The sequence below is a fragment of the Aulostomus chinensis genome, chromosome 14 (assembly GCF_037954235.1).
Source record: "Aulostomus chinensis isolate RoL2024-O1b breed Wild chromosome 14, RoL_Achi_v1.0, whole genome shotgun sequence".
NCBI lineage: Eukaryota > Metazoa > Chordata > Actinopteri > Syngnathiformes > Aulostomidae > Aulostomus > Aulostomus chinensis.
Window position 1 is genome coordinate 13607814 of NC_141333.1, and position 13397 is coordinate 13621210.

The 13397-nt window shown below is 42.4% G+C and overlaps 1 protein-coding gene across 6 annotated transcripts in view; it reads right to left on the reverse strand.

The window, feature by feature from the left end:
- Positions 1–13397, reverse strand: part of myo9bl (myosin IXb-like) — a 57938-nt gene that overhangs the window by 11901 nt on the left and 32640 nt on the right. For 3 of the 6 annotated variants that reach the window (XM_086223275.1, XM_086223274.1, XM_086223280.1), the window contains exons 5-18: positions 10577–10671; positions 7434–7496; positions 6130–6229; positions 5691–5791; positions 5022–5151; positions 4841–4930; positions 4625–4741; positions 4371–4505; positions 3608–3729; positions 3319–3460; positions 2991–3186; positions 2411–2486; positions 1788–1880; positions 23–136 (exon numbers count right to left, since the gene is read on the reverse strand). In XM_086223275.1, the coding sequence (XP_086079401.1) occupies positions 23–136; positions 1788–1880; positions 2411–2486; positions 2991–3186; positions 3319–3460; positions 3608–3729; positions 4371–4505; positions 4625–4741; positions 4841–4930; positions 5022–5151; positions 5691–5791; positions 6130–6229; positions 7434–7496; positions 10577–10671 (1574 nt within the window). The remainder of the gene's footprint in view (positions 1–22; positions 137–1787; positions 1881–2410; positions 2487–2990; positions 3187–3318; positions 3461–3607; positions 3730–4370; positions 4506–4624; positions 4742–4840; positions 4931–5021; positions 5152–5690; positions 5792–6129; positions 6230–7433; positions 7497–10576; positions 10672–13397) is intronic. The other 3 variants (XM_086223276.1, XM_086223278.1, XM_086223279.1) reach the window with 3 other exon arrangements.

Consider the following 13397-nt stretch of genomic DNA (forward strand, 5'->3'; position numbering starts at 1 on the left):
CCAGGTCTGTCTGCAGACTCACTGGAGGACGTGTCGAGGGAAGCGGAGGCGACCCCAGGACTGCAGCAGCTTGCGAGGGTCCTCACCATCCAGCTGCAAGTTCTTAATGGAGCTGATGATCTGTGCATGCATGTCTCTGATCACACCACAAACACCCAGTGCGGAGAGAGGGAAGGCAGGGGGAAGACAGGGGAGCCGGAGAAGGGAGGGGAAATACATGAGAGGATTGAAAAAAAGACAAGGAAGGAGAAAAAAAACAGGATCACAGAAAAACCACTGTTAGCACACCTTAGAAGAAAACACACCACTAGTTACCCAAGATAGGAACACACACTGCAGCATAGTTGGGGGTCCAATATCAAGAGGGACCTTAGCGCACAAACTCGGCTCACCCTCGATGAATAACCCACAAAATTTATTCTCCCACTGTTCATGTTTATATACATGGAACCACAAGGCACACTAGACCACCCAACCATGCTGCTATATCCTTTTCAAGAACAGAGAAAAAGACACACACAAACAAAGAGGGATTGGAGCTTGGTTGGGGTGGGTGGGGGGGGTATTCACACCCAGCTCACTGCCACTGTGGTAGTTAACATGCAGAGCTGAGTTGACGCTCAGTTTGGCCGCCCATCTGTTTTCATGCTGGGGCTGTTACTGGCTGTGTGACTGGAAGTTGTTATTGGTGAGGCTGCTGGATTCGCGGACCTTGAATTGAGCCTGGTGTTACACTGGACACCGAGTCTGGTGAGGTTAATACAGAGGCTTTTCCGTGTCTCAGAGCTAGTCCATGCAATTCTGTTCTCTACTTACCATGACTGACCATGAAAACAGAAGTCAGGCAGTGAAGGAATGGGCAACACGTAAGAGTCACACAGAAACCAACCTCTACATCTTGCTGATTGCAGATCTGCACAGAACTTGGTGGCTAAATCAAAAAAGTACTGGGAGGTTCAAATAAGTTCAAGAATGCTGCGTTAAAAGAACAGCAGTAATGTCAGATCTGAAAGCAGGAGGTAGGAGGTCTGGGTTCAGCAATCCAAAATGATTATTTATGGTTTAATTCCATTCTCAAACTCATCTCATTCTCAAGGGGCAGATGTATGTGTATGAATCCACGTGTGGTTTCAGCGCTCCATGGTTGATTTAAGTAATCTGGGCAGCTAATCAGAGAAGGCCAGCACAAACACCTTCCTACGCTCCATCACAAGAATAATAAAGAGTGAGATTTCAGAAAATGATGGGGATTACAGTGACAGAAGGGAGGGAAAGCAACTTTGGTCTGTTGTGGTATATGGAGGAACACTACACTTGTTATTTTCATATTTTAAGTAAGGCTGTCAAATTACGATTGAGTTAATTGCATGACTGTTACCCAGTTAAACATTTTAATTACACATTTTCATAGGAGTGGAAAACTACATTCACAATAAACAATAACCAAAGGCAAAGTAAATGTTGTCCAAAAAACCCTCAAAGAGACAAATATATTGTTCTTGTCCAACAGGCCTGCAGTAGTATAAAGACACACACTGTTGTGAGTCCAGTTTTGAGATAATAAAAGTAAAACCCGTGAGAATGTCAGACACTTCTGGTGGAGTGTACTGAAGCTGTTCTGGTGGCTCAACACCTTGCTGGTATGTTACATCTTACAAGGTTTTTGAGATGGGAGGAGAGTCAGAGAAGGGAACAAACCAAGCAGTCTATTTCCCAAAACAAAGCACATTTCCTTCCTGCTTGGCCTCATGTTCTCAGTTCTTTCTCCTGTCCACCAATTCACTTACTTCTTACTCTCATAGCTAGCAAAGATGTCTTCAAAGGCCTCTAGAGGGCGCTCCTCTGAGTGATCAAAGTAGAAATCGAGCTTAGATGCTCGTCTGTGGAGGGGAGAGGAGAGAACCGCACACACTGTGGTCACCGAGAGGTGCAGGAAGGGAAGGGGAGTGTGAGTGACTGAAAGGAGGTGAAGGAGGACTCATCTGTCAGAGTGTGCAGAAAATCACGTCAAATAAGGAACTTTGAACAGAATTTAGGTCTCTGACATCCTTCCTCATCTCTTCCAAGTACAGCAGAGTAGAAGTAGAGGTCCACGGTAACCAATAAAAAACACTTCCGTCAAAGAGAAGCATCAAACAGGATCAGAGTGGTTTAAAAGTGGACGTTTCACACAGCTCCATGGAGGGTGAAAATTATGTTGATCCAATTTGAAATACTCAGCTGGGGTTTCCTGAGTTTCAAGTGCAAAGTAATAGACAAACACAAAGTAAGCAGCGCCGGCACACTGCCTCCACATCCACAGTTATTCTGAATTCCTCCAGAGGACAAAAACTTTACAGTTAGAAAATCAACCCAAAAAAACAATTAAGAGGCAAGTCTCAGCTTCACTTTCAAATATGTATTTTCTTACTTGTACATCCTCTCTAACGGGGCATTGGACCGCTGAAGCTCTCCCAAAGGAGTTCTGGAGACCGGACGGACAACACCTAAACACAAAAAACATAAATAATTGGAGCAAGACTGATGTAAGTCACATGATTGCAGACCTGTTCTGTCGTTTCGGTTTTTGTCTTAACTTCATTAAACCTTTCTAATCCACATAAAAAGCTTCCTACGTCAATGGGCTACGTCTGAGAGAACCAAAATAGTGTGGCGGATTGAGAATTGCAGGGAAAACTACAAAATCTCCTCAAGTCTCACGTTTCTGGCCTCAATAGTCCTCTAAGTGCTGACCTGAAAGGCTAATTACAGGGCAGAAAGACTGCAGCACTCTGGAGCTATAAGCTGCTCAAAGGGTCTAAAAAGGCAGTATGGCATACACGCAACACATGCACTGTTGCGCTGGACGGAAAAGTTTTAATGTTACATCAATAATCATGACTGACCAGCTTAACGCAGATAGTTTCAAAAAGCCATCAGTCAGAAAAATATTGTACATCCTCCTAAAACATTACGAATTATGGCGTGATAGTGTTACACTGATAACGTACCCGCAGTCTTGGCAGCCCAAGCGCGACCAGCCTCATTGAAGGCAGCCATGCCTCGAATGGTAGCGCGAAGGATGCCCCATCGAAACATCGCCACAGGGTCCATGCCAATAAGTTGGCGTACATAAGCACGGTCGCTGCTCCGCAACAACGCCACAATGTCTGGACGCATGTGGTCAGTGTTTTTTTCCCGGAAATCCTAGAGAGGTCAATCACATAAAAAAGAGAACATTATAGAAGGCTCTAAAACCACTCATGAATGATGTCAAAGATGTTCAGGAGTAACTGCTTTGATGGCTTTATTTTTACGTGCCTTCCCTTTGCTTCTTACCTTGATTTGATATTTGACTTTCCCAGCAAAGTGTCGAATAACAAAAGCAGGCTCCAAGACTGGTGTGGAGACAAAGTATTTGTTCCCCTGGTGCTGCTGCTTGAATTTGGCTAATAGTGTCTCCTCTGTGGCGTGGGGAAAACTGGCGACACAGACACAGCGGAAAGGAAGGAAAGATGGATAAACATGAAGATAAACAAATCAACTGACAGCTTCTTCTCCATTATAAACTTCGTTCCTCTTCAAAGCTATAAAGCATGAATGAAATGTCTGCCCCTGCTGATCTTACTTGCTCTCCTCATCCAGCAGATAGAGCAGGCCAGTGGGCTTCTTGCTGATGAGGTGGATGCAGCCCACATTGTCTGTGTAGTCAATGTTGTGCCAAGTGATTCCCTCTGCTTGGTACTCCTCCTGTACAACAGTTCAACAAAACAGGTCACGAGGCATGGAAATGACAAATGGCAAATAAAAAGTAATCACATCAATGCCGCTGCCAACTAATTCTCATTGGTTTATGATATTGTTAGTGGTGGGCAGAGAGGACTAAATTCATTCAAATCTTTTTTCATTCATTTCATTTTTTTTTCAATGAAAATGCAATTATGTAAAAAATAAAGAAGATAAATAAAAAAGATGACGTTAAAAAAAATAGCATTTCCTTTAATATTAGAAATTATATTGGAGCTAAAATTTGCCAAAAACATTTCCTCTTTCTAAACTGTGCAGGTCTACTTGACATTTTAAGCACCAATAGTGTTTTGCACTGTGCAGGCTAAATGCTAACAGTAAACTAGAACAGTGAGTGAGACATTAACACCCTCCAACGTCACGGTTTTCACAAGTCTCGCAACAAAACCTTCTTGGGTGTAGCTGAAGAGGATTAAATCAACACTAATTTTGTTAACACCATTTCATGTATGTTTCATCAACACATAAAACAGCACATTTGAACACAGAAGAGTTGCTGAAGGTCACATCACATCAGGTGGTGTGTTACTTGGTATGACATGTTAAATCATTTAAATGGACGCAACCACAGCTCAACTCCTCACCTGCTCCAGATTGAATATGTGATGGTTGAAGTAATACTGTAGCTGCTCATTTGCATAGTTAATGCAGAACTGTTCAAAACTGTTGGTCTCGAAGTCTTCAAAGCCAAAAATATCCAGGACGCCGATGGACAAGCACTGAAAAACAGGACCAAGAACACCAACGGAGCAACAGTGAGGAGCAGATGGCAACACTGTTTTTATGATGTTGAGTGTGTGTATATAAATATTTGCATCTCTGAGTGTTTGTGTCTCACAGGGACAGATTCCTCCATGTCTTTCTTGTTGAGAAGAGCATGATTGATCCGTAGGACAATCCAGTCAAATAAGGCGCTGTACAGAGATTTAGCCATGGAGTCTCTGGCTGTAATGGCCTGATGTGACAGGAAGGAGACAAAGAGGTAATGGATTTTGGTTTTAGATTACATTAGATTACAATCGCCAGCAAAAACACCGGCAGATGTAGCACCTACCTCTGAGTGGCTGTAGGAGAGGATCAGTTTGTCATTGACTGTCACCGTTTTCCTCTTTGTCAGCGCCTCAACCAGCAGCTCTTCTTTTACCTATGAGAGACAACAAAGCCGTCAGTTACACACAAGTAGCTAAACACAGTCAGGCCCAGTCAAGCCAGTAGCATCAACACTTGTTTATTACCTTTAGCAGGTCAGAAAGAGTAGCCAGGACCTCTGGTGGTCCCACATCCAACCCTTCATCTCTCCCTGTTGACTTCCTCCTGTAGGTCACGTTGCCCAGATACAAGATAGCCGACAACACAGAAAAGATCCTGCGACGTATTCAAAAAATGGTATTAACTCCAAGCAGCAACAATAGTCATATGATACATGCCGCTACACAAACTTCTTAATCTTATGATCTGTTTGAGTTTGATAGATGGTCAACTGAAAATAAGCACTGCATCTGCTTGCAAATACACTTCTAAACTAATCCATTGGGTTTGGGTATCATGTGCTGTTTGTGATCCTAATTGTTTCAATTTTGTATCTTCAGCTTTTTGTGTCTTAGCAATAAGTGTCAATCATGAGACCAAAATCTGGACTGTGTGGAAAATTGCTTTGGAAGGATTTTTATTTGTAGATGCTTTCAACACAGGAAGAATGAGAAAAACTCTTTTCTACATTATTATGTTCCATGCACTACATAGAACTCAATAGGAGCTTTAATATTAAATCATGTCAGAATGAGACACGATAAACAACTCTTGAAGGTTTGGAGTAGTTGCAGAACCTCTAGAGTGGGTGGTTCCTCTTAAAATGTTCCTCGACCTGTCAGTGGGAAAACACTTTGTATCTTTAATTCACTCACTGTTTCTTGGTGGCTGGAAGGAAGCCAACCATCTCCATTGCTTGCTGGAGTCTTTCAAAATCATGATGAAGGTCTTCCTCATCTTCTATCTTAAAGTTTTGCTAGATAATACATTTGTATGTGGATGACAGCAAATGCAAAAAAACAACAAAAAAAGGACAGAAAAAGGAAAGATGTAGATGAAAATAGGGAGGGGTAAAGATGGGGAATGTTAGGAGGAAAAGAACAAAGAAACCTTCATGAATTAACATGCAGGGCAGGAAACTGGGTGTATCAGTTTAGTCAACAGTTAATTAGTTTGACTTTAAAGGTTAAAGCACAAACACAATAACATTCAATTACGGGCTGGAATGCTATTATTCCTATTGTAAAAATATTTTTCACTTCATGTTGAACAAATCAACTGTAAACTGATGGATGCAGTGGGGCAGTACTGTACCTGCTTGAGGTAGAAGTATTCTTCAGGTGGCAGCAACTTAAACTCCTTCCTTTCTTCCTCTGAAGCTCCCAACAACAGGTAGTAAAACACGTGATAGTTCCTAGAAAACACCACATCCTCAGTGACATGTTCTTCTAAAATGCTCTCACAAAAACTTTTGTAGTGATCTGTCTGGTCTGTTTGTGTAGATGTGAGATTCCTGTTCATGCTCACATGAGGGACGTTGTTTTTGGTGAGTAATAAAAAGCCAATAGCATGCAGACAGTGTCTGGGGCTCAATGCTGTTGATATCAGTTTTCCACTTGTGCTATCAGTGGGCAGGTAGGTAGACGGGCAACAGAGCTTTGTTGTAAGAGCACACAGGAGTAATTAGTTTCCACTTATCATGAAAAACAGTGACATCATACAGTAGACTAACTCCCTGACTAAGACGCATCGGAGTGTAGGCGAGCTGAGTAAAAGTACACTTTGCTGGATGGTGGTAGCGTGAATATTACAGAGGCGAACTGGGGAGTGTAAGGTGACTACTGTGTTTTCCAAAACTAGATGGGAAAATAGACAACAAACAAGAATGAAACAAGAATGAGTGACACTCCACAAAGTGTCGCAAAGCTGATCAGTGGTAGATTTTTGTTTTCAGAATGCTATTGTGAATCTGTATCAATCTTAAATCAGACAGATCCTTTACTGTGTACAGCAAGAAAAAATGTAATCACAACTATCCTTGTTGCTAAGGCTTTATAATAACTCCCGTTGAGGAGGTAACATGATCAGTTAGCAGGGCTGGACTTAATAGATTCTGATGACACTATGTCCATTCATTTTCTGCATCCAAGTAGTATCCATGGTCGAGGTAGTGCTTTCTAATATTTAAGTCAGCTTTTTGTGGTTGCCCTGATATAGCCGATTTAATTTCATGTAATTGTGTGACTCATACGGACGTCTCAGACTTAAGTTATAAAATTTACTCCGCACACTTGCTCACTCCCTTAACTCTATATCTAAATCAGAAAACAATATTGGTTAAATATCAATACAAGTTTTCATATTAGAGTGGTCATGGGGTCTGTAGGTGAATGTGAAGACTTGTGCAGCAAGCATGAGCGCATGAAAAGGGAGTCCGTCCCCCTCAGTGTTTTGTTTAGACATCGGAGCATGTAAGCCAAGTCTTAAACCCTTCAGCTGAACTTCATATATTATCCAACCATCAGGGGCTCCTGGGTGAAACTACCCATGTTTGTACAGAGGGCCCCATAAAGGTCAAAAGGGGGAAAGAGGTCTAGACCCTGCCCGTCCCCCCTCACCTCTCGTTCTTCTCTCGGGAGACCAGACGAGACTTCTCCAGAAGATACTTCTCCACCACAGCCCTAAAAAAAAAAAGAACGACAAGAGTCACCCCGGGAGGGGAGGGGCAAAAGACAACAAGAAAAAGGGGAAGAGGAAAAACAATGAGCACGAATCACTTAACACTAAAGGTCACTCAGTTTTGTGTGTGTGTGTGTGTGTGTGTGTGTTTTCACCTCATACTGAAAGTGGACTGGTAATAAAAACTTAGGGAGAAGCAGGAATGGAAGTGAGGGCAGATGGTTGCACCAATCAAACCGTGAACAAAGAGTAGCGTCTAAAGGACAGCATGGTGTACACACACACACACACACACACACACACCACATAGCAACACACATGGACAACTTCGGTCTTCAATTAGTTCATGACCTTATAAGGTGAGTGTGTGTGAAACAGGGAAGATACTCCAGAAAGAGTAGAGGTGTGCTTTCAGATCACTGCAGTCATGACATATAGCAATGGTATTTACACTACTCAAAGCCAAGGCCATAAAGTTGTCTAAATCAGATTATATAAGTCAGTGTTGTTTTTTCAATGGCCGGGCAAAAACAACACTGATGCCAGTCCTCATGACACACTAAGAATAGAGACAAACAAGAAGAAACATACTTGTGTGCATCTGTTCAACTGCTGCCACCACTACAAACAAACAGATCTAGTCAATACATCACTTTGAATTTTCTCTTTGTGTTTCCCAGGGTAATCTTTGAGAGACTCAGAGGCAGAAAACCAACTTGCGTAGAAAAAAAGAAACCTGTTAAATTCAAATGCAAGATGTAGATGTTTGGGATCTTTCTGACAGGCTACAGATTCCTCTGGCACACCCTTAGAAGCTGACAGGAAATCAAATTAGGCCAACCCTGCCCTCACACAGTCATGTCTCTGTTGAATGCCCCTTGAACAAATTACAGGAACACTGTCCATCATGTTAGGTTTCTGATGCATCTATGGATATATGCGGAAACACGGGAGCTAGCTTAAAAGTGGACTGACCTTGATGTGAGTAGATGAGGAGTTGCATTTCTGGGTATGTTTTTCCCAAACATGCAAAAAATAGTATAAACAAACAGTATCCTAGAAAGCAGCATGAAGGGCAGTGACTGTTTTTGTGGTTACTATTTTTTGCTTCAGTTTATCTTCCAAACTAAACACCGACTGATCGATGTTAGAGCGCTGCAGATGACAGCGTTTACCTGAGTTTTGAGTTCACATTAATGCCAGAGTCAGAGCCAATAAATACCCACGTCTACTTCAGGGTCATTTGACCAAAATTCAATGCTAATTAAACCTGTTCCCATCAGATACAAGAGCCAGATGTTGGTAGGTGTTAGGAGTTTTTTTGGCCAGTGGAGAAAGGGACTGTAATAAAGGCTGATTTAACTGGGAATAATGCTCCTCTGCAGGAATGTAAACTGAAGACTTCAACAGAAGTACAGAGGACCCAACTGAAATCGCGTCATATATCTGTCAGCATGAAGCAAAGAGGAAAGAGATGTCCCACAGCACACACACACGCACGCGTGCACACATACACACACACACACACACACACACACTCACACACACACACACACACACACACACAGAGTTCTCTTCAATCCACTTTTCTCACAACAGAAACATAAATAAATGTTTGTGCCTAGACATCTCTCATTTGCACCTCCACTTTAGGGTGTCCTTTTCATCCTTCTGTTCTAGCTCGCTTGGATCCCTGTGAGGAAGGATCAGCCGAGAGAGTACAAAAAGCTCCCGTCTGTCAGTCTACTCAGAACGCGGAGCGGAACAGCAGCCTTCCCTTTGTTAAGCTCCTCTATTGACTGTCTGAATGGCTGCCACTGGAGATGGAGAGATAGACAGGCAGCCTTTGTTAAGTGGACAGAGTAGAGAAGTGATGAGAAGCAGAGGGCAACACTAGCTCTTCTGCTGGCCGAATGTGTTTAAGTAGATCCATAGCATTTCTGTTGGTGGCTCAGAGAAGCTGCGGCCAAACAAAACCAATTCTCCTGATTGGATTTAAGACCCCTCTTAGGGAAAGTAATTCAATGGAGCTTGATTATGAAACCTGGTGCCATTAGGGGATAATCAGGTTTGGCTTGATTGTTATGCAGAATATGGCTGCTAACTGAGCAGCTGTCGCCACATGTTTCAATTCAAATTTTACTTTCATCCAACCATGTTAGTAGAGCTTGATATTTGGCTACCACAGCCATATCACTATATATACTGTATATCAGTGCATAATTTCTATGGGGTTAGGTATGGCAACATTTTCTTTTTCAAAGTAAGAGATGCTTGGGCTAATTCAAAAGTGGTGTCATAATATAAAGCGTCCACCAGAGTGTGCTAACTGCATTTTTTTCCCCAGTGGTAAAACACAGCCCCCCCCCCCCACACACACACACACACAACCACCACCACCACCACCACCACCACCACCACCACCACCACCACAACCATTTGTTAAATCTATAAATCAGCACAAAAACTATAGTTACCAGCATAGCATAAACCAGCGTGTGTTATCATGGTAGAGGTCTCAGTGGTATACAGCCAACTGTCAACAATCAGCTACCCCCAAGACTATCAACCAATATATCGGTATTAAAACGTTACAATCTCCAAAATGTTGCCAAAAGTCGCAAAATTAAAGAATTAGCAAGCTCTTGTACTTATTGAACATAATACTGGATGTTCTCTGCAGCTTCTGCACTCACAATTATAGCATAACATGTTGTCTTTTTTAAGAAGCAGTATTGAGCAGCTGTTCCCTCCTCAGATGAGGACATGGGGAAGTGACACAGCTGACCAGACTTTGATGCAGGTCCTAACTGGAGTCGGACCGCTGAGAAAAGGGAAGGACATGCTGGTGGTTAAAAGTTTCAGTCCACACACACACACACACACACACACACACACACACACACACACACACACACACACACACACACACACTGCAGAGAAAAAGAAGAACATGACCAGCTATAGCAAAGAGGAAGATATTTAGGCTGCAGAGAGGATGAGGACACCAATGATAAGCTACAGCAAGAGGATACAGAACAGACCAAAAAAAAAAGAATAGCATCTGGTGTTAATTACTCACCCTCTGACCACTCCGCTCTCCAGGTAATTAACCTGGATGAATTTACCAAAGCGGCTGGAGTTGTTATTGTGGGCTGTCTTGGCATTCCCGAAGGCCTGGCGGAGACAACGGAGGACAGAAAACACAGGGTGACATTTGAGGGACTGAAGACAAATTTTCCGACATTAATGCAACCATGATGCATCTTTGGAAAAAAACTATTAAAAAAAAAATCAACCAATATCTTTTAAAGAGGTTCCACAATGTTTACGATTGCCTCATTAGGTGATAGTAAAAATCAATGAATAACAAGAGGGAACAGACCAAGTTGGTTTGTGCATTCAATTCAAAACCTCTTCCAGCTCATTGTAGATGACACTCATAATAAATTGTATCACATTTCAAACCTTATATGGAGGTAAAACTGGGTGAAAAAAAGGGGGGGGATGGGGACAAGTAAACAAATGCTCACATCAGCAGATCTATCAGCACCCTGACTGAAGTCAACAACATTAAATCACCATGACAACAAAGAAACCCTATCGTCCAGAGGTTCAATCTTGTTTTCAAAAAGCAGCTGAGATCGTGGAGGAGGGTGGTATTGTGTTCATGACTGTTTCTGTGAGTCCTCTTGTGTGTGCGTGCGTGCGTGTATGCAAGTGTTTGTGTTTTTGTGTGTATGTTGAGGTTCTCACGAGGGGGCAAGCATCTGCAACTCGTTGTCCCCTCCTGCCCTCCTCTCAGTCTCCTCCCATCCATCTCTCTGTTTGTTCTTTCTTCCTTTCTTCCTCCAAAAACTTTTCGGTCATTTTATAGCTCTTGGTGTGGTTGTGCGTGTGTGTGAGGGAGAGTGGGAGAAAGTGAGAGAGCATAGGTCAGTGATGATAAATGAGAGTGGGACAGCAGTGGCAGGAGAAACAGAGGACCTGAGATTCTCTCCAGGTCTCAGGCTATTGCTACAGCATCAAGCAGCACCAGGCCTTGCCGAGGGGCCCTGTTTATTGCATTGATACGCTAACAGAATAGCACTCTTTTTTTTTCTCTTCATGATGCACATGCTCACATGGTTACAGATACACACACAAGTACAACAAAAGGCCACCGCAGGGGAAGTTGACTCAGTGCATATTAAATAGGAGCCACATTGTATCTTCCCAAGCAGTTGCAGGCTGAATTTGATACAGTGGTGTCTGGGCTGATTAAACTTGGGAGGCACCAAATACACAAGCACAAAGACAGACAGACACACACCTAGAGGGGCTTCTTTAGATTCTTCAGGATGGACTGATGACCCATTTCCATTCTGGTAGCTCAAAAAATACATACCAGTCCTGTTTTTGCAGCTAAACTCTTATCTTCATTTTAATATAAAGCTTCCATTTTCTATTTAAACAAACTTTAGTTGAAAGTACTATTTCTTAAGAATGCCAGAAAAGCCACAAATAATTTCAAAACTGTACTGGAGAAAGGTATGAGGCAATAGACCACTGAGGATGAAAAACTTCTTAGATTGCCCAAAATTATTCATCTTCTAACATGAAACAGCCCAGACAAGACATCTACCTACCCACTCACTGGGATTACAAAAATCGTACCGGTACCTTTTATCTTCTTGTATTTGCTACCTCTTATGACCTAATGTGTTTGAATGCAGGTGTATGCCACACAAACTCAAACAGACTAATTTTAAACACAAGCTCAGTTATATATTTTGCATGTTAAAAGTCCAAAGTTGTGCACTTATGTTTCCAGGAGAATTTTGTGCATTGCCATCAATTCCACGTGTCTTTTGGCTTCTCAGAGCTGCACCCCCAGTGCTGCTCATACCACCCTGCTCCAATAACCTCACAGCCAAGTGCACAAAACCCTGGGAATCTCTGCAAAGCCCAGGCCTCTGCACCATGGAGGGAATGCTAAACACGCCACAGCATCATTCGTATTCGAACATGCCCATCAAGAGCTGATCTGATTGGCTGGAAGGGTCAGCAGGTATGAGGAAGTGGATCGACAGATTGTCAAACCGTGTCCATGGAGAGACGTGGTCTGATCTCCATTCTTACGACACAGGGGTTCACACAAGGAGTTTATGGTGTGAAAAGAAGAACGAAGAGTTTATACTGATGTGAGACAGAGCCTACCACAAAGGAGAGGCATACACATGCACACACATATTGTTGGTATGCGTATCCAGTAAGCATTTCATGATGTACTGTGTTAAGTGATTTCTGTCTGTGGTTCTCTGGCGCCTGCTCCCTTGTACATTTCCACTTCAGCAGAGCCAAAGCTACCAGAATGAAGTCTCACATCCCCATTCAGCCACACACAAACTTCTCCTTACAAACTCAACTGAGGGAGTTTTTCCAAAACACAGCAGTTTTGGGGTTGGTTTTTTTTTGTTTTGTCATCAACAAGCAACAGGGAAAGACAAAAGAAAACTGAAATTATATATACTTTACTTTGAAAAGGCATTAAAAGTTATTTCAACTTTAAACTTGCATTTCATAAGAAAACAAATATATGTTGAAAGAAAACAGTGTGATGCTGCTTAAAACATTTGATGCTCATGGGATTAACAAATTAGAAGTCCTCAGGCAAAACCATCCACGGTCACTGAAAATGATTGTACTCAAATGCAAGATTCAAAGAGGAAAGAGGCAGTTACAGGAGATGCATGGGTATGAGGAATTACTGATATAACACTGATGCATCTTTTAAAGTTTTGCAAGGCAATAGAGCTTCAGTTAAACGTTTCCACGAGCGCTGCCAAGCCCCGACATCGACACCACTCTACAGCTTGGATACGCTCACAAAAGAACTCTACGAAGTCCAACTGCCACAGATA